This window comes from Acinonyx jubatus, chromosome B4 (genome assembly GCF_027475565.1).
Source record: "Acinonyx jubatus isolate Ajub_Pintada_27869175 chromosome B4, VMU_Ajub_asm_v1.0, whole genome shotgun sequence".
Classification (NCBI taxonomy): Eukaryota; Metazoa; Chordata; class Mammalia; order Carnivora; family Felidae; genus Acinonyx; species Acinonyx jubatus.
This window is the reverse complement of record NC_069387.1, coordinates 38982975-39001069: the sequence shown is the minus strand read 5'-3', so window position 1 is coordinate 39001069 and position 18095 is coordinate 38982975. Positions and strand designations below refer to the sequence as shown.

The following is an 18095-nucleotide window of genomic DNA, read 5'->3' as shown; positions in this document are numbered from 1 at the left end:
ATTTTCCCAACCCTTTCAGAAACAGCATTTTATTCATACTCCCAGAGCTTGTCACATAGATCTCCATATATGCTTCCATTACAGAATTCACATTTGTCATTAGGATAAAGTATATGAGGTGACCTTAGAGCAAAGCAAACCTGAGGGAGATGTACAGAAAGGTCATGAAGAACATGATGAAAGGAATTTACAGTAGGATCAGAAGATAAATACATTTGTTGCATTACAGAGGTGTAATGGTAAGTGTAGGTAAATTATAAATGACAATGTAATGACAAATAGGATGGGTTTATAGTTTGTGGGCTGAAATCAGCTGTGACAATCAAGTTATGTGCAACCTGAATCCAGAGAACATGGGCTCTAAGTGCACCCCTGTGAGAGCATGATTTGAAGTCTCAACAACAAAAACAACAACAACAACAACAACAACATAAAGCTCCTATAAATTAACACTCAGCTCATCCTTCTTTACCATGAAAAGAACCAACCTGGATATGAGTAGCCCAGATTTTATGCCCAGGGCACCATCCCTAGTCACCTGCAATCTCCATGCACTGAGAAAGGAATTCCAAAAAGCTTGGGATGGTATAATTGCCTCCTTAGTTGCTAAAGGTCTTCCACCTGTAAAAGACTTAAAACTAAATATACAGAATGAGGTAATTCAAACCTTGATTAATATTCTAGGTCTAATTTGGGAATAGCCTGGGCATATTTGGTATGGAAAGTATTTATAATATTTAAGGATTTAGCATTTTAGAGTCTAAGATTCATCTTATGATTCCAGTTTCAAATGCGTATTTTATTAATTTAGAGTTTGGTTTTCAAGTTGAAAGGTACGAGAATTTTGCAAAGTTTATAAATAGTATCATGATTACCAGACTTTAATATTAGTTATATAATTATTAGCTTTACTAGATTTGTTCAAGTACATGGAAAGGTTTTGTATATTGCAAAACTTAAGTTATAAAACTTAACAGAAAAAAATAATTTATTAAATTACTAAATTATTTTTATTTAATTTTTTAAAATTAATTTATTTTGAGAGAGACAGAGTGAATGGGGAGGGGCATAGAGAGAATCCCAAGCAGGTTCCATGCTGTCAGCACAGAGGCTGACATGGGGCTCAATCTCATGAACCGTGAATCAAAACCTAAACTGAAATCAAGAGTCAAATGCTTAACTGACTAAGCCACCCAGGTACCCCTTAAATTATTTTTTCAAATGAATTTAACTATCCATGGAAATTTAAGTAACTAAATCGTAAGAACCCCTTAAAATAAATTGTGAAATTCAATAAATTTAAAATTAGAACTGTGGGTTGAATATAAAAAAATTTAAATTATGGTTATTTCAATAAATTATAATTTGAAAATTTCTATACTGATAAACTGCCCTCCTAGAAACCTAAAAATCAATATCGAGGCACAATAATTACTACTTCTATGTCTGTTTCCTGCTACTAAACTATGAATTCATTGAGTGGAAAGCATCCTTATATTCCCATCATCTAGCACAAGAGTACCCAGAAGGCTAAGTTATCCAGCAGCTGATATCATCTGCTTTCTGCCATGACTGTAATATGCGATTTATCTATACGCTCTCAGGGAATCTTCACCACAACCTATTTACACAGTTGAGCGAGGGAACAATGACAACCCAGAAAGGGCTGAACGCTCCCAGTTCACACAGCTGGGGAGAGTTGAAGCCCAGGCTGAATCCAGACTGACTGCAGGGGCTGCATGTTCCCTTACCTTTTGTCACTAGTTGAATGGGTGAAAATCTTTAATGGTGGGACTTAGGACAGTATTATTTCAGCTGAGGACACAATATGCATGTGCTAGACATGGACATAAACTGTCCTGTGGGAACAAGTCACCAGGATCCAAGTGGACCTTCCTGGGAACAATATGAGAAGAGTAAAAAGGCTATCTTCCCTAAGAGACAGAAAACCATAGAGCCTGGAGAGGAGGAGATAAGCAATGGAGAAAAAGAAAGCAGTTTGACTTCATGCATGCAGAAGGATCAGAAAAAGTCCTTGCTGCCTGGTTGTGATTTATTTAATGGAGGCCCACTGGGCATTTCCTTCACGGGCAGTTGGCATTTTGATTTGGAGCTGAGGAGCAATTCCAGGCAACCCAGATTAAGCAAACAAGATTCCTAGGAGTCAAGGAAGATTAAAGAGAAACTTTGGCACTGGTCTCAGGAAGAAGTACAAGAGGACAAGCAAAGGAGGGCAGCCCAAACAAAGGAACAGTATCAGAGGGGTTGGCTGACCAGGAAGTGAAACCCCGCAGAATCACCCACAGAAGTCTGGTTATTGTTCTAATTTGTGGCCAACTATGACTAACGAGTCTATTCTTTTAATTGACCTAACTAGAATCAGCACCAGAGGTGCTATGGGAGGTTTTTGCATTCTGAACTTCAAATGTACGCTCTTCTGAGGAGTGTACTGCAGGGGAAGAAAGAAGTCAAGTGAGAAGCGTGAACCATGGTATGCCCTGGGCCTACCTGACAGAAAAGCCAACAAACAATGTTAGGTGCTTGTGTTGCGCGACTGGCAGGAAAGTGAGGGAAATAGTATACTTCTGCTCAAATGGGGTTTTAGACTTTTAAATTAAACCATCATCTTGCCTAAATCCATCCCTTGACCCCCGAGACAAGAATGCAACATATTTTTCAACTGTTTCCACGGCAGAGATCACAGCAATAGTGGTAAATCCCCCTAGAGGCATCTGGGGAAAGCTGTGGGTATATCTGGTTATCACAATGACTGAGGGGCACCATGAGCATTTAGGGGGCACAAACCAGGAGTGGCAGGCTTACCACAGTGAGTCAGAACACGCAAGTGAAGAGCTGAAACATATCTCATATGACTTCCCAAAACCCATTTGTAATCATCTGAACTTAGAGTCCAACTCTGTTTTACAGATCTAAGGAACTTCTCAGATGGGTTTAATATATGCTGCATTTTCTAAGAATGCAGTTACCATATAAACCTAGGAAGGGATTATATTGTGCTCTGAACTTCACAAGGTGTTCACTAAATACAGAAGCTGATATCACAAACAGTGACAGCGCTCACGGTATTTTGGTGGCATTACAACTCCTGCCCCTCGTATAAGGCCAGTTTACATTTGTGCCATTGTGACTGCCCAGCGGATGCAAGCAGCTGACGACTTCACAATGCCTTCAGTATGGCTGTGCACACGTCAGTATATTGGAGTACATGCTACTGTATTGCGTCCTACTTTCATTTCTTGTCTGTTATTATATTTTGGTCACATGTTAGGTGAGAGCAGTTATGACTTTCATATGAGGATAATAAAGGATGCATTAGAAAATAAAAAAGAAGGCACTGGTTATGACAGGAAAGAAAAGGGTTGAATTACGGCTTTAGAGAAAGCAAGTATGTGGCACCATGACTTATGATTCCAAAGAGATGAGAAACAGCACTGCTGAAACATGCAGGTTCTGTAAGAAAAGACACTGTACATTATAGAATTATGATTTCTTTTCAGATCACACCCACCCATCTGTGTGCCTACCAACTGGCTTGTGACCAACCAGGGTATCATCCGAAATAAGTTATCTTAGCTGAAGACAAAAAGTGAAGCTTGGAATTGGGCTCCTTTCCCTAGAACACGACTCTCATACATTACCATGCAGGAGAATAAACTGGCATGTTTAATAAAATTGCTGGGCATTTTCTCTAGAGATTCTGATTTCGGTCTGGGTAGGACTCAGCCACCTGAGTAACGGAAACAGCACCACTCGGTGCAGTGCTTTCCACTAATGTGCACACAGATCTTCCAGGGACCTTTCTAAAATGCAGCTCCTGATCCAGCAGGACCGAGGTAGGGCCTGGCATTCTAGACTTCCAAAAAGCTCCCAGGTGATACTGATGCCGTTGGTCCATGACCACACCTGAATAGCCGACCTCTGTCCATCTGGGGACCAAAGATTCTGGAGCACACAGAGGGCAGGTAGAGAACTCACCTTCAATTCTCACGTACCTTACTCTGTGAGGATGAGATGGGCGTTGCCAGAACTGGACAGGGTTTTCACGGACATTCCCCTCCTACAGACCAAGGGGTCACACTGCAGGGGGATGCAGTTGGTCACCTTGGCTTCACCACAAATTACAGGGAGTTCTTAATCCTACTGCACGGAGGGATTTGCTCACACTGTACCAACTGTTCATCTGGATTTGGCTGCGATATTAATAACTTATGTAAAAAGTTCTAATCCTTAAGCATTGGCATTACTAAAGAGAGACCATGGCACTTCCTCTGCATGGGAGAAAATCCACCCACAACCATTATCTGAAATCACCTAGATGTCGTCCAAACAGCAGTGGGACAGAGGCCTCGGGGAGTTCAGATCCAAGCAGAGGACTATGGAATTACCACAAGCAGTTTGAAAATCCATATCTACAGACAATGTTTTTACATGTACTGACTATTTTTAAGTGCATGTGGATGTCATTAAGATACATTTTTTTTTAAATACCTTGTGGAATAAGTTCGGATTAGTTATGGGGCACTAGATATTTTCTCAACTAATGGATGTTAAAAAGACAATCACATATCACTTGGGGTGATCACACCACCTTAACATTAAAAAGGGGTCCTCATCTTCCAAAACATATGCCAGAAATAGCCTGACATAGAGAAACTCAAATCCTTCCATATTTCAGAGAATAAGTAACATATGTCATTAAATACATATATTTAAAGAAACTGTGTTCAAATTCTAAATGACTGAATTTTTCGTTTTATAAGCCAAGAGAGAAAGGGCTGCAGCAGAATTTAACCTCAGATGGTTTAATAGAGGCATCACATTCACTATGTACAGGATTCTCCGAAGAAAGTGAGCCGGTCGCTTGCCAGGTGACCCAACCAGCACCAAAACCCCAGAGCAGCTCAGGGGCCGCTAGAAGGTGACAGTCTTGGCTGGCTTCACGTCTTCAATTTCAGACGACAGCCAACGGTATGTACGATGGCGCCGCAGCACCTCAATGGCCTTCAGTTCCAGGGGTGTTGCCTGAATTCCGAGGTCCTCCAAGCCGGGCAGGTGTGGCAATACCATGTCTGTGACGTGAAGCTTTGGACAGACAGAACCACAGAGAACACTGAAAACTGACCCAAACATGAAGTGCTATCCCACCAACACTTCAACACTCAAGCTGGCCTGAGTCCCATTACCGAGACTTGTTTTCAAAGGATACGTGGCTGTTTTTGGTTCCTGGACCTCACTAAAAGCAGACCACAGAGAAAGACTGTAAGTGGGGAAAAAAGGCAAGGTCACCATACAGCAGCACAAAGGTCCCCAGCACAACCCATGAGCGCAGAACACTGGCTCTAGATGAGCCATTCTACAGACTGAAACAGAAATCAGTCTGCAATGGAGATGCGCCAGTCACCATTGTCAGGGTAGCTTTACAGGAGGTTCAGGAAGAAAAATAAAATAGGGGCAAATGCAGAACTAGCCCATTCCCCAATTCTCCTTTCTGCTTCTGTTTTCACTCCTGAATTCGGGAGATAATTAGCATTTGTTCCTTGCTCATTAAGGGATAATCCATTAACCTTTGTGCTCCTGCTATACTTAGTCTGGTAGACTGATGCTCACCACAGATCTAAAACACCAAACCCATCTTGTTTGTAGAGAAGGAGAAGGAGTTGGAAGACTTCCATGATCCTAGACCATCCAAAAGCGTATGAAGACAATCAATCTGCATATAGAGCAGCATGCCCCTTCACCCACCTGACAAAGTCTGCAATCCTTTTACTAGAGTGCTGTGAGACAGCCTCCAAACCAAATCCAAAGCCCATTCAGCCTACTGTATCAACACCGGCTCCATTATCAGTGTAAGAGGCACATTAGCATAAGATACACTGAAGTGCTCTGACAGTCAGTCCTCCAGTCCCATCTGTCATGAACGTAGATGGGATAGATCTTCTTTCCAGACACAGCGTGTCAGAGGGGAGGATAATGCCTGCCCATTCACATCTGTTTCCTGAAGACTGTTTTCTCATCTTGTCTGCATTTTAAGTTTTAGGTAACATTCAGAGGATAATTTGACTGTTCTGGTTGAGAAACGGTCAACAGGCCTTCAAAAGTAGAGATAGTATCGTATTTTCATTTTATTTCATGTCCTCCCTAGAAACAGTTCTACACACAGTGAGGAAGACTAGCATGGGAGACAGCAAGACAGGAAGAGCCAGAGCTCTGGAGTCCAACTCAATGTAGAGGGACAAGAGAGGCAGCCAGACACTGGTCAAGAGACTGAGAAAAGATGGGCACCTGGGTGGCTTGGTCGGTTAAACATCCAACTCTTTGTTTCAGCTCAGGACATGATCTCATGGTTCGTGAGTTCAAGGCCTGCATTGGGCTGGGCTCTGTGCTGAAAGTGTGGAGCCTGCTTGGGATTCTCTGTCTCTGTCTCTCTCTCTTAGAGCTTGTTTGGGAGTCTCTCTCTCTCTCTCTCTCTCTCTCTCTCTCTCTCTAATACATAAACCTTAAAAGAATATTTAAAAAAATAAAAAGGAGAATGAGAAAGAAATAACCAACCGAGTTGGATTACAGCGGGCAGAGTGGAGACCTTTCTTACCTTTCGGGAAGATGAAAATGTTCACTACTATTACACGCATTTTCAGCATAAAAAGTTGAAAAATAAAAGGCAGGGAGAGGCAGGAGTAGTAACATCTGGCATGTATTCTGAGGGCTGCCTGAATAATACTTGCTGATGGTCTACAGCTGTGCTGCCCAGTACAGTAGCCACTGGCCAAATGTGGTAATTCTCATTTATACTTAAATTAATTAAAGTAAATAAATTTCAAATCTTCTTTCTGCAGCTGCATTAGCCATATTTCAAATGTTCAACAGTCACATGCTGCTAGGGGTTATGTTTTGAACATTGTATATTCTAAACCATTTCCATCACTGCAGAGAGTTATATTGGACAATACTGGTTTAGATCCAGAAAAAGAAAGGAATAAATCAGGGGAGAATGCCTAGGTTTCTGGCTTGAGTAACAGAGAGAAGAGTGACCTCGTTAATTAAGATGAGGGAAGCCAGGAGAGAAGCAGGTTTGCACTTCTATTTGTGGACACGTTCAGTTTCAGAAAACTGTAATATACCCAAATACATGGAAGAGTCTGCAGCTGGGTAGGGTAGGGGCGCAATTCAAGGCTGGAGATAAAAATGCAGCCACGAGCTTACAGACAGCAGCTGGAGCATGGGATGAGCTGAAGGTTGCTCAGAGGATGAGCAAAAATACAAAGGGCTGAGGGCAGAGCTCGTGGGTCCCCCAGCGTGTACAGATCAGGGAAGAGAGGGTAAGTCAGGAAGAGAAACCGAAAAGCATGGCCTAGTGAGAGGAGGAAAAGCAAGGGAACGTGGAGATGGCCAGAAAACAGATTGGCAGCCAGGGGTTCAAGGAGAGAAGGGGTGATCATAGGTAATCTTGCAAAGAGCAGTTTGTGGGGGAGAAACGGGAATAAAAGCTTGAATGGAGTGGGCTGTTGCTGAGGTTAACAGCAGGAATAGACAGCTCTCCTGAAGGGCTATGACTAAAAGGGACCCAGACAAACAGGACGGTAGCCAGAAGGGACATGAGGGAGGGGAGGGTTTTGTCTTTAAAAAAATGGAGCACCAAAGGCATGTTTGTGTGCCGTTGGGTATGCTCCAGCAGAGAAGGAAATCAGATCACATCCCAGAGAAGCTTGGGGAGGACGCAAGCACTGGAGCAGGCCAAGACAGCGTGAGGTACAAGGCCCAAGCCACGGAGCTGGCCTCAGACAGGATAACAGACAAGAGCATGAAAATAACCCATGCCAGCAAGCAAACAACGATCAGTTCTAACTCCTCCAACTCTGCAGCTCTCGGCCCGGCACCTGCCCACCAGGCAGATGTTCACCACACTCACACTCACCCGCTCCACTTTATCCCTCGTTGTCCAGGGCTCAAACGGACTCATTTCAAAGAGTCGTGCTACCCACCTGGAAAAAGGAATAAATAGGGCATATGTGGTAAGTATCTCCATAGCCAATACTCAAGCGAGCCTGCAAGAAGCAAAAGGAGAGACGCTGCTGTAGAGACAGGAGTTCACTGATTTTTTGGGTGTTTTGTTTTTTGTGTTTTTTGTTTTGTTTTGTTTTTTAAAGAAAATAACCAACATCCTGGCACCACTACCTGTGAGGTTCCCCTCCCTTTCAAGCTACCCCAGCCTGACTGCCGTAACTCGTGGCACTCTCACTCTTCACGAAGGATACAACAAATCCGAACAAATGAAAACTAAAATAAAGCCATTACTATGAACAAAACAAAAACGATCCAACGTTCAAATCTCATTTAACTTATCTAATCTAATTTAAACCTCAAACATCCACATATGCTTCTGTTAAGAATGCAGGGCAAGCTGAGTACTATGGTAGATGTAAACTGTAATACTTAAAAGCAGGGCCCCCCCCCCCCCAAAAGGAACCAAAATAATTCAAAAGTAAGGAGAAGCCTAAGATGTAGGGTACAAACCAGGAAGCCACCCAGGACAGGAGAGCTGCCTGCCTCAATTAGTGCCATCTCTCCACTCTTAGTCAAAATAGAGCTCTCCTTATCTCTGCCACCAAGATCCTGTCAAGTACACTCAGGGCAGTGGGTTTCAGCTAGCGTCGAGGCCCCCAGGAATTCCCCAGGGCCCCCACAGAGAACTGGGGCACAGGCTGGGAGTCCATGCTTGGAGTATCACCTGTCAGTACAGCCAGACCAGCTCTGCTTTTATCTGATTGATCCAGTGGGCCTTCAGTGGGTCATGGAACACGGGGTTCCAGAGCTTTTTAAAAACTTAACATCATTCCAATGTGCATAAAAAAATGAAAAAGGAAGCTGAAGATTGGCCAAAATTTCTCCAGGAACATATAAAACCTCAGATTCCAGACCACGTGTCCCAGTGGCAGAAAAGGGCACTTTACTGGGCTACCACAGCTTAATTAAAACTCTCGGACAAACCTTCGACTGTCTGTGCTCTGCTTCTACGCTGACAGACGACTTCCGCTGTCTATTTCTGTGTCCCCAGTGGGCCACTCCGTGTGCATACGCCAAATCCAGCTGAAGGTAACTCTCAATTTCATGCATTGCCGAGGAGACAGTGCCCGGCAATCTGGCTGACACCCCTGCCCTGTGCCGAAGCCGCTGACATAAGTGACCTCACCACCAACCCCAGTGGACATTTGTAAGTCCTTTACCTCATGTGACTTTTCTGCAGCATTTCATCAGACAAATACTGACAGAGCGCCTCCTGTGTGTCAAGTACTGTTCTGGGTGCAGGAGATACAGATGTGAAGAAACAGCCAGACTCCCCTTCTTGAAACAGTCATTTCCTCTTTAAAACACCCCCTTCCATTTGGTTTCTAGGCTTCCAAACACTCTACTTGTTTCACTTAAATGTCTGATTACTCATTTTGGGCCTTTCGGTAAATTCCCCTCACCCTGCAGGTCCTCCAAATGGCAGTATTCTCTAAGCTACATCCTCAACCCTCCTCCTTCACATACATTATGTGCTCTTCCCTACTGATATCAGTCACTGAGTATCAAATGAGAATGAAGTAGGCAGCTTGAAAGACAGAACACTCTCAATAAATATTATCATCACACTGCATTCTACTTTTCTGAAACCTCTGTTTGGTCACAAGCTTTCTGAGGGTTTAGTATAGTACCTTGAGTTCCTAGTGCACTGCCTAAGACATAGGACACATTTCATAAATATTTGCTGAATGAATGCAGGAGTGAACTGCCATGTTGGTTTATAAGTCAATCTCTGGCATGGGGTACTAGGTGGCTCAGTCGGTTGAGCGTCCGACTCTTGATTTGGGCCCAGATATGATCCCAGGGTCGTGGGATCGAGACCTGTGTTGGGCTCCGCATTGAGTGTGGAGCTTGCTTAACATTCTTTCTTTCTCTCTCCCTCTGCCCCTCTCCCTTGCTCGCATGCTCTCTCTCTCTCTCTAAAAATAAAAAAATATATAAAATAAAAATGGAAAAAATTTTTGAAAAGTCAATCTCTGGCAGACTGGATTTGAAAGTCTCCCTGACCGGACCACTGTTAAGTGACATAATTCTGAGATCCTAAACCTGCAAAAGGAAGAAGTGAACCAAGAAGCAGGGCAAGAAGAAAGAAGATAAGGCGACCACAAGGCCAAATCAACCTGGCTTCTTCCCCTTCCCCCAACTACATGATCAGACTGGTTTAATAAAGAAGGATCCCCTTTCGACGTCTGGGTGAGTGGTATGAAACAGAAGGAAATCTCATTGCTCCTTTACACAACCTCCTAAGCAAGACACTTCTACAAATTAACTAAGTGGTTTCTATGGAGAGAATTTGAAGAACTATAGATTTTACCTCTCAACATACATTGTAGTTCTCATCCACAGTCATCCACACTCCCTTTCTTAGACACCTCTGGTTCCATCCTAGACTAAGATCAAGACATCAGGAGCACCTCCTACTTAGAGATTCAGAGACTCCACTGTAATGAACATACTCCCTATAACCCTAAGTGAGAGAGCATTACAAACAAATGTATCAAGTTAGGTCTATTTTAGAAGGCATAAAAAGAAGCACTTTACTTACTGATAGGCAAAATGTGGCAGAGGGTACGGGAGGAAAGGTCTGTGAGCCATAGCAAAGACATACTGCACCAGGTCAAAAAGGAGGTACCGACTGGGCCTACAAAAAGAAAATTCATAGTTCTTCAAATTATTTGCTCCTTACAAACTTTCTTCCTAAATTTAACAAAATAACATTTTCTCAGTGAAAGAGGAAACACATAGGCACTGCAGTAAATACAGATTAGTACAAAGAAAAATCAACCATAATCCCAAAGTTAGTATGTTTATATATCCTTACTTCTCATCCCCTTACATACACACGATTTTATTTTTATAAATGTAAGATTGCACAGGCATCCTATTCTGTAATGTCTTTTTCATTTAACATTATCATGGTCACTTTTCTGTGTCTCTCAATATTCTAGTGTATGTTTAATGACTACATATATTGCAATGCGTGTAGTTGTAACTATTCGATAAATTCCCAGGTTGAGGGATATGTAAGCTATTAAAAATATTTTTTCTCTATAAGATAATGCCTTAATGAACATTCCTGCAGTAAACATTTGTACTTATCCAGAATTATGTATTTGTAATATATTCTAGAGGTGGAACTGGCTCAAAATATGCTTGGAAATCTTAAGGCTTTTACTGATACTTCCAAACTGCCTTCCAGAAAGGTCATATTAATTCGCATAAGATGCTACTAGCCCCCTTACCAACAATGAGGTTAGTCATAAAAAATAGGCAAACAAAACTTTGCCGATCTGCGAGGTAAGAAAAGTACCTCAACCTTTTAATTTGTGTTAACTTTCACTCTAGAGATTAAGTTTTTTTCTATAGGTTTGGCTACTTACGCTTCTTTCTTTTCTCTCTTTCCTCCTAAAGTCCCATCTATAAAGAATAATTTGTAAGAATTCTTTATATTTTAATGACATAGTTGGAAACATTTTTTACTGTTTGTATTTTGCTTTGTAATGTTTTGTGGCATACATAAGTTTAAACATTTCACTTAAGCAAAAGTTCTGATTTATGATTTGCCTTTATAGTTAGAAAATCCCTCTACTGTCACCAGTGACATAAATTTCCACATATTTTTTTGTAATGCTCTTAGGGTTCTTTAATCCATAATTTTATGGATAACGTATTTTTATATTGATATAAGGAAAAGATGTAACAATGTTTATTGACTGATCTACCCTTTCCCCATATTCTGAAATGTCACCCTATCACATACTATATTCTTACATATATTTGAGATGGCTTCTGGACCTTCTATTCTATTCCACAAATCTGAATAGTTTTGTACTGGTACAACCTAGCTTTAATAATTATTATTGTTTATAATATATTTTGGTATCTCTTCACCCATTTTCCTAGTCCCCTTTGCCTCAAAAAACCTGTGAGAGCTGAGAGCTGAATTCACACAATTCATTGAGAAACTCAACATTCTGACATTTTAGCAAACAAAAACAAAAACAAAAAACATGAAAATGTCAGCTAGGGGAACATCAGACCAAGCCCTCAAACAGCTTCCTTCGAGTACCAGAAGGACGTGTAAGGATCACTGCTCAGCACGCATGCTATGCCAAAAAACAATCTGTAATCTTTACAACAGGCAATACTGGTATCATGGGTAAACTAATTACACGTAATGTACTTGCTCTTGTCCCCCAGCCGCCTCTCCACTATACTAGCGCAGCAAAGTCCCTCCTCTGGTTCAAGCGAGTATCTGCCTTCTTTGTGCCTGAACCACCAGCAACATGGAGTTGCAGAGAAAATAACAGCTGGGCTACCTGGCTTCACCTATGTTTCTGATCACTAACTTCAAATGGAAGACTCAGTTCTGCTTTGCAACCCTGCCATGCTCTCCTAAGAGGTGTTTGTCCATTCTACCAGAGAATACCTCCTATCTTCAACTCGGTCCTCAAATTTTCCACAGACCTCTCTCACCCACCCCATCCTGCCTTTTAGCCGATGATCTCACCCACCATTTGTCTTTTCATCATTTTCTTAATGGTGCCTTCTGAAGTACAAAAGTTTCCCATTTTGGTGCAGTCTAACATCAATTTTTCGTTTCACAAAGTATGCTTTTGATACCACATCTAAAAAATCTCTGCCTAACCCAAGGTCTAGAACATTATTTTTCTTCCAAAAGTTTTTTAGTTTTAACTCTTACATTTAGGTCTCTGATATATTTTGAGTTAATGTTTTCATGTATTTTGTGAAATTAAGGGCCTATGTTCATCCTTTGGCATGTGGATTTCCCAGGACCACCTGTTGAAAAGACCATCCTTTCCCCACTGAAGTGTCATGACAGTTCTGTTAAAAATCAACCATCCATAAACACAAAGGCTGATTTCTAGACTATCTAGACTATTGATTCAGTTTAGTTAGAATAGAATATTCTTATGCCAGCATCACACTGTCTGGATAACTCTGGTTTGAGAGTTAAGTTCTGAAATTAGGAAACCTAAGTGCTCCAACTTTATTCTTCTTTGTCAAAATGGTTTTGGCTGTTGTGGATCTTTGCATTTCCATATAAATTTAGAATTACTTTGTCAATTTCTGGAAAAAAAAAAAAAACCCTGTTGGAATTTGGATAGGACTGGCTTGAGTAGAGAGATCAATTTGGGGAAAGTTTCCATGTTAACAATACTGGCTCTTCCAGTCCATGAACATAAGATGTCTTTCCATTCATTTAACTCCTCTTTAATTTCCCTCAGCAATGTTTTGTAATTTTCTGGATACTGGTCTTATATTTGTTAAATTTATACCTAAATACTTTATTCTTTTGACGTTACTGTGAATACAATTATTTTCTTAGTTTTATTTTCAGATCGTTTATTTGCAAATATATGGAAACTGAGTTTTATATCTGATCCTGTACCTTCTGACCTCACTGAATTTGTGAATTAGTGCTCCCAGTTTTATGTGTATTATCAATAGGTACCTAATGAATGAATGACAGAATGGACCAACATCATAAAATTAATAACTATGAAAAAACTAGGAGCAAAATTTAAGGTCTTATGCCTCTTTGCATTAGCCTCAAAGTGTCTGAGAAAAAAGCAAAATTTTCCTCTGCGTTGACGAGACAAAAAGAGAAATGCAGACACGTATCCAGTTTCACACACACAAAAAAATGCCTGCGTTTCCATGTGTGCCAAACAACTATGACGTAATGCAGCCCAGCCAATGACCGTACTGGAGAGGGCTGGGGAGCGGTAAAGAGGAAACCGGTTAACTCATCACAGAGCTATTTCTACAGAGTAGGAAGCAAAGTCTGTAAAGCCATTTCTGTTCTTCTCTTCTCTAGAATCCTAGTCTAAGTACCTCTTGACTAGAGCCCGATGGCTTGAGTCTAGTGATGTATGGGCTCTGCGCTGAACACACTTTGTGACTAATTCTCCTAGAGCATGTAACTAATTGCACTGAACTAGGGAACTCAAAGAGAGGCCTAGCCTGCAGCCACTAGATTCAGAAATACAATACAATCATTCACACTGACAAAAATTTTACTAAATGAAATCTATAATAATAGTGAAACATAACAATGGATGAATTCACAATCCTGGGAATGTATACTATGTCTCCTGGCTTAGAGAGAAACGTGTCTTTTCTCTGGAAACAAATATTTCCTAGGAATTAAAGTTATCACTTAAGTGTTGAATCAGATCTCCACCTTTCATGGAACATCAGGTGTCATTAGCTTGCTTCACTGAATGACAGGGTTCTGGGCCAATTATTAAGTGGATTTGGTACTTTTTGGTTTGGCGGACTGAGTCTTAATTTTTTAGTCTTAGTTAAGCCAGAAAAAAGGTCCTAAACCCAGCTGTGACAAAATTTAATAAAATCAGGTAAGTTATACAGTTTAACTGTTTCCTATCTGTCCTAAGTGCAAAGACAGCATACCATAAATGATCAGTCTTGTGCAGCACTAACAACTGTGTCGTAAACCAGGTCATTTCCAACCTTTGGGGGACATTGCAACACTCTATCAAAAGCAATTTGATTTTGCAACTGCACTTACTCCCTAAAAGTGTTCTGTTTGTGTTTCTGAATTTATAGTAACAGCCTTTATTAAAAACATCACTGGAGTAGTACAAAACCATCCTTGGTAATCACTGGACTAAGTATATGTAGTATACTAGGGCAGTTGGTGCTCAGACTTTGGTTGACAGAAAAATCACTTATTAAATCCGATTCTGTGGTTCACTCAAATCCTGATGCAACAGAACCATTCAGGAGATCCTGACAGTGGTAGCTTTTGGACAGCTCTTTGAGACACAATGGCCTCAGGGCTAAGGGAATAAAATTTCTGGAATAAAAATAGTTGAACAAAGACACTAAAAATGCAACAAATACATCTGTTAGTGGTAGGTTTAGATCTTATTGTTCCTGTAAATCATTACAATTCATTCATTTTAACAGGTAGTTTAAAGTCAAACTCTAGCCACCTACCCAACAAAGGCAAAAGATTTCCCTCTGGCATCTGGATCCTTAATGGCATTAACAATTCCTTTTGATACATCTACAACCTATAAGAAATTGTAACACATGTTTAAGCAATCCTTGAAAGAGAGAAACAGAGAGATGGGAGAGGGAGGGAGGGGGGAGAGAAGGGAGGGAGGTCAGAAAACAGGCCACAACAATCACAACCAAAAAAAAAAGATAAAATGGCATTGTCTGTTTCCAGAAAGCCCCTTAAAGAACCCACTCCTCAAAAGCTCAAATGATCTGCACATTGGAAGGTTCACCTATATATTTTTTCTAGTCAGAGCACATTCACGCTCAGGCGGCTGTCGAGGCCGTCTGATTTGACTTTGCCTACCATCTCTGCAATCTCACACCTTACCACTCGTTCCTCTAACGCTGTTACCATGCTATCACAAACAAGTAGGCTGAATCCCATGGAACTGCCAACATTCTACCATTTTGCCTTTCCAAAATAATACTTTTATATGGTTTCAGATCCCAAGGTTTTCAACTGGGGGCGATTTTGGCTCCCAGGGGACCTTGGCAAATGCCTGGACACATTTTTAATTGTCACAACTGGGGAGGTAGTGCTACTGCCATCTGGTGGGTAGGAATGCTGCTAACCATTCTACAACAGCCCCTCTGACAAACGATTATCTGGCCCAAACTGTCAATAGTGCCAGATGAGAAACCCTGATTCAACATAATATGGAACCCAACACGCTCTCTCCTCTGGGCCCCTGTACATGCTGTTCCCTCTGCATGAAATGTTCTTGCCCAACCACCTCTCATATGACTTGCAGCTAGTCATCTTTAAGACCTCACCGTAGATGTCATTTCCTCTGGGAGGCTGTGCCTGACCCTCAAGTCTGGATTAGGTGTCCCTCTCTGCTGTAATTATATAAATCCTCTCCCTATCATAGCACTTACCACATTGCACGGCAACTGCTTTGCTAGCCTACCCTTCCAGCCTGGGGATAGCAATGTGTGTCTAGTTCATACCTCTATATGCCCAGTGACAGGTACAGCGTGCCTAGTACACTCAACGTATTTTCTTAAATGAGCAAACAAGTGAACACACAGAGAATACATGTAGCTCTTAAGTAAACTGAGAGGCAAGCAGTTGATTCAAGCTGAAAAGAAGAATGATGGAGTTACAGGATTAAGATAAAACCAGAATACTATGACCTGACTCTGAATCCAGCCAAAGCCCCTCCACCCAGGGTACTTACATAGACTGGTTGTTTCACTGTCTTCTTGCCCAAGGAAATAAGAGGTACACCACCAAACCAACGGATATCTGGCAGAAGAATGAGAAGTATTCTTAGAAGGCCTAAGGTCCTGGAAGACCCCCCCAATCTCCAGGTGCTCCAGGTTAGCATAATCACTTTGCATAACTGAAGTAATGGAATAGATGTAGCTGACTTTGAGAGAGCTAGTTGGCAGTCACTTGTTTTTCAGATAACAAAGATGGAAAGTAAAAAAGCCAAATCTTTAAGAACATGGACAGCAAGGGAAAGTGGTCAAATGGCTTGGCCACTTGATGCATGGCCACTCCCAAGACTGGAGTCTAAACTGCACCCCATACTAAGGAGGCACATAGGAATCAATAGATCAGTGGCACAACATAGGAAACCCAGAAAAAGACCCTGGGTTTTTAGTATGGGAATTTAGTAAATGATGAATGCATTACCACAAATATGTGAGAAATGGAAAGATTATTTATACTACATGGTGCTGAGACAATTACTCTACTAATTGGGGAAAAAGAAAGGGAGGGAGAAAAGCCTCATCTCTTACCATAAACCAAAGTAGATTAAATGTAAAGATAAAAAAAAAACCTTATAAAAAATTTTAAGGTAGACATTATTTATAAGAGCATCAAAAAGAATACAACACTCAAGAATAAACTTAATCAAGTTGGCTAAAGACTTGCATGCTGAATACTAGAAAACACTGTAAGTCACACACAAATAGAAACACATCTCACGTGGAAGACAATACTGTTAAGATATCAAACTACCCACAGAATCTACAGAGCTAATGCAGTCCCTGTCAAAATCCCAATGGTGTATTCTGCAAAGTACACAAAACTACACCTTAAAATTCATATGGAATCTTCAGAGACCCCAAATAGCCAAAACTATCTTTTTGTTTTGGTATTTTTTTTAAATGAAATTTATTGTCAAATTGGTTTCCATACAACACCCAGCGCTCATCCCAAAAGGTGCCCTCCTCAATGTCCATCACCCACTTTCCCCTCCCTCCCACCCTCCATCAACCCTCAGCTTATTCTCAGTTTTTAAGAGTCTCTTATGGTTTGGCTCCCTCCCTCTCTTTTTTTTTTTCCCCTTCCACACCCCCATGGTCTTTTGTTAAGTTTCTCAGGATCCACATAATAATAAAAACATATGGTACCTGTCTTTCTCTGCCTGACTTATTTCACTTAGCATAACACTCTCCAGTTCCATCCACGTTGATACAAATGGCCAGATTTCATTCTTTCTTATTGCCAAGTAGTATTCCATTGGACAACTTCTTTATCCATTCATCAGTTGATGGACATTTAGGCTCTTTCCATAATTTGGCGATTGTTGAAAGTGCTGCTATAAACATTGGGGTACAAGTGCCCCTATGCATCAGCACTCCTGTATCCCTTGGGTAAATTGCTAGCAGTGCTATTGCCGGGTCATAGGATAGATCTATTTTTAATTTTTTGAGAAACCTCCACACTGTTATCCAGAGCAGCTGCACCAGTTTGCATTCCCACCACAGTGCAAGAGGGTTCCTGTTTCTCCACATCCTCTCCAGCATCTATATTCTCCTGATTTGTTCATTTTAGCCACTCTGACCGGCATGAGGTGGTATCTCAGTGTGGTTTTGATTTGTATTTCCCTGACGAGGAATAATGTTGAGCATCTTTTCATGTTACTGTTTAGTCAAAACTATCTTGAGAAAAAAAAGTTGGAGGTCTCATGTCTCTTGATTTCAAAACTTACTACAAAGCTATA

The 18095-nt window shown here is 41.2% G+C and overlaps 1 protein-coding gene across 1 annotated transcript in view; it reads right to left on the bottom strand.

The window, feature by feature from the left end:
• Positions 1-4803: 4803 nt before the first annotated feature.
• NDUFA9 (NADH:ubiquinone oxidoreductase subunit A9) overlaps positions 4804-18095 on the bottom strand; it is a 37049-nt gene continuing 23757 nt past the window's right edge. Inside the window, exons 7-11 of the mRNA XM_015061416.3 lie at positions 16317-16384; positions 15070-15146; positions 10628-10723; positions 7934-8000; positions 4804-5103 (exon numbers count right to left, since the gene is read on the bottom strand). Coding sequence (XP_014916902.1) covers positions 4933-5103; positions 7934-8000; positions 10628-10723; positions 15070-15146; positions 16317-16384 — 479 coding nt within the window. The 3' untranslated portion in view covers positions 4804-4932. The remainder of the gene's footprint in view (positions 5104-7933; positions 8001-10627; positions 10724-15069; positions 15147-16316; positions 16385-18095) is intronic.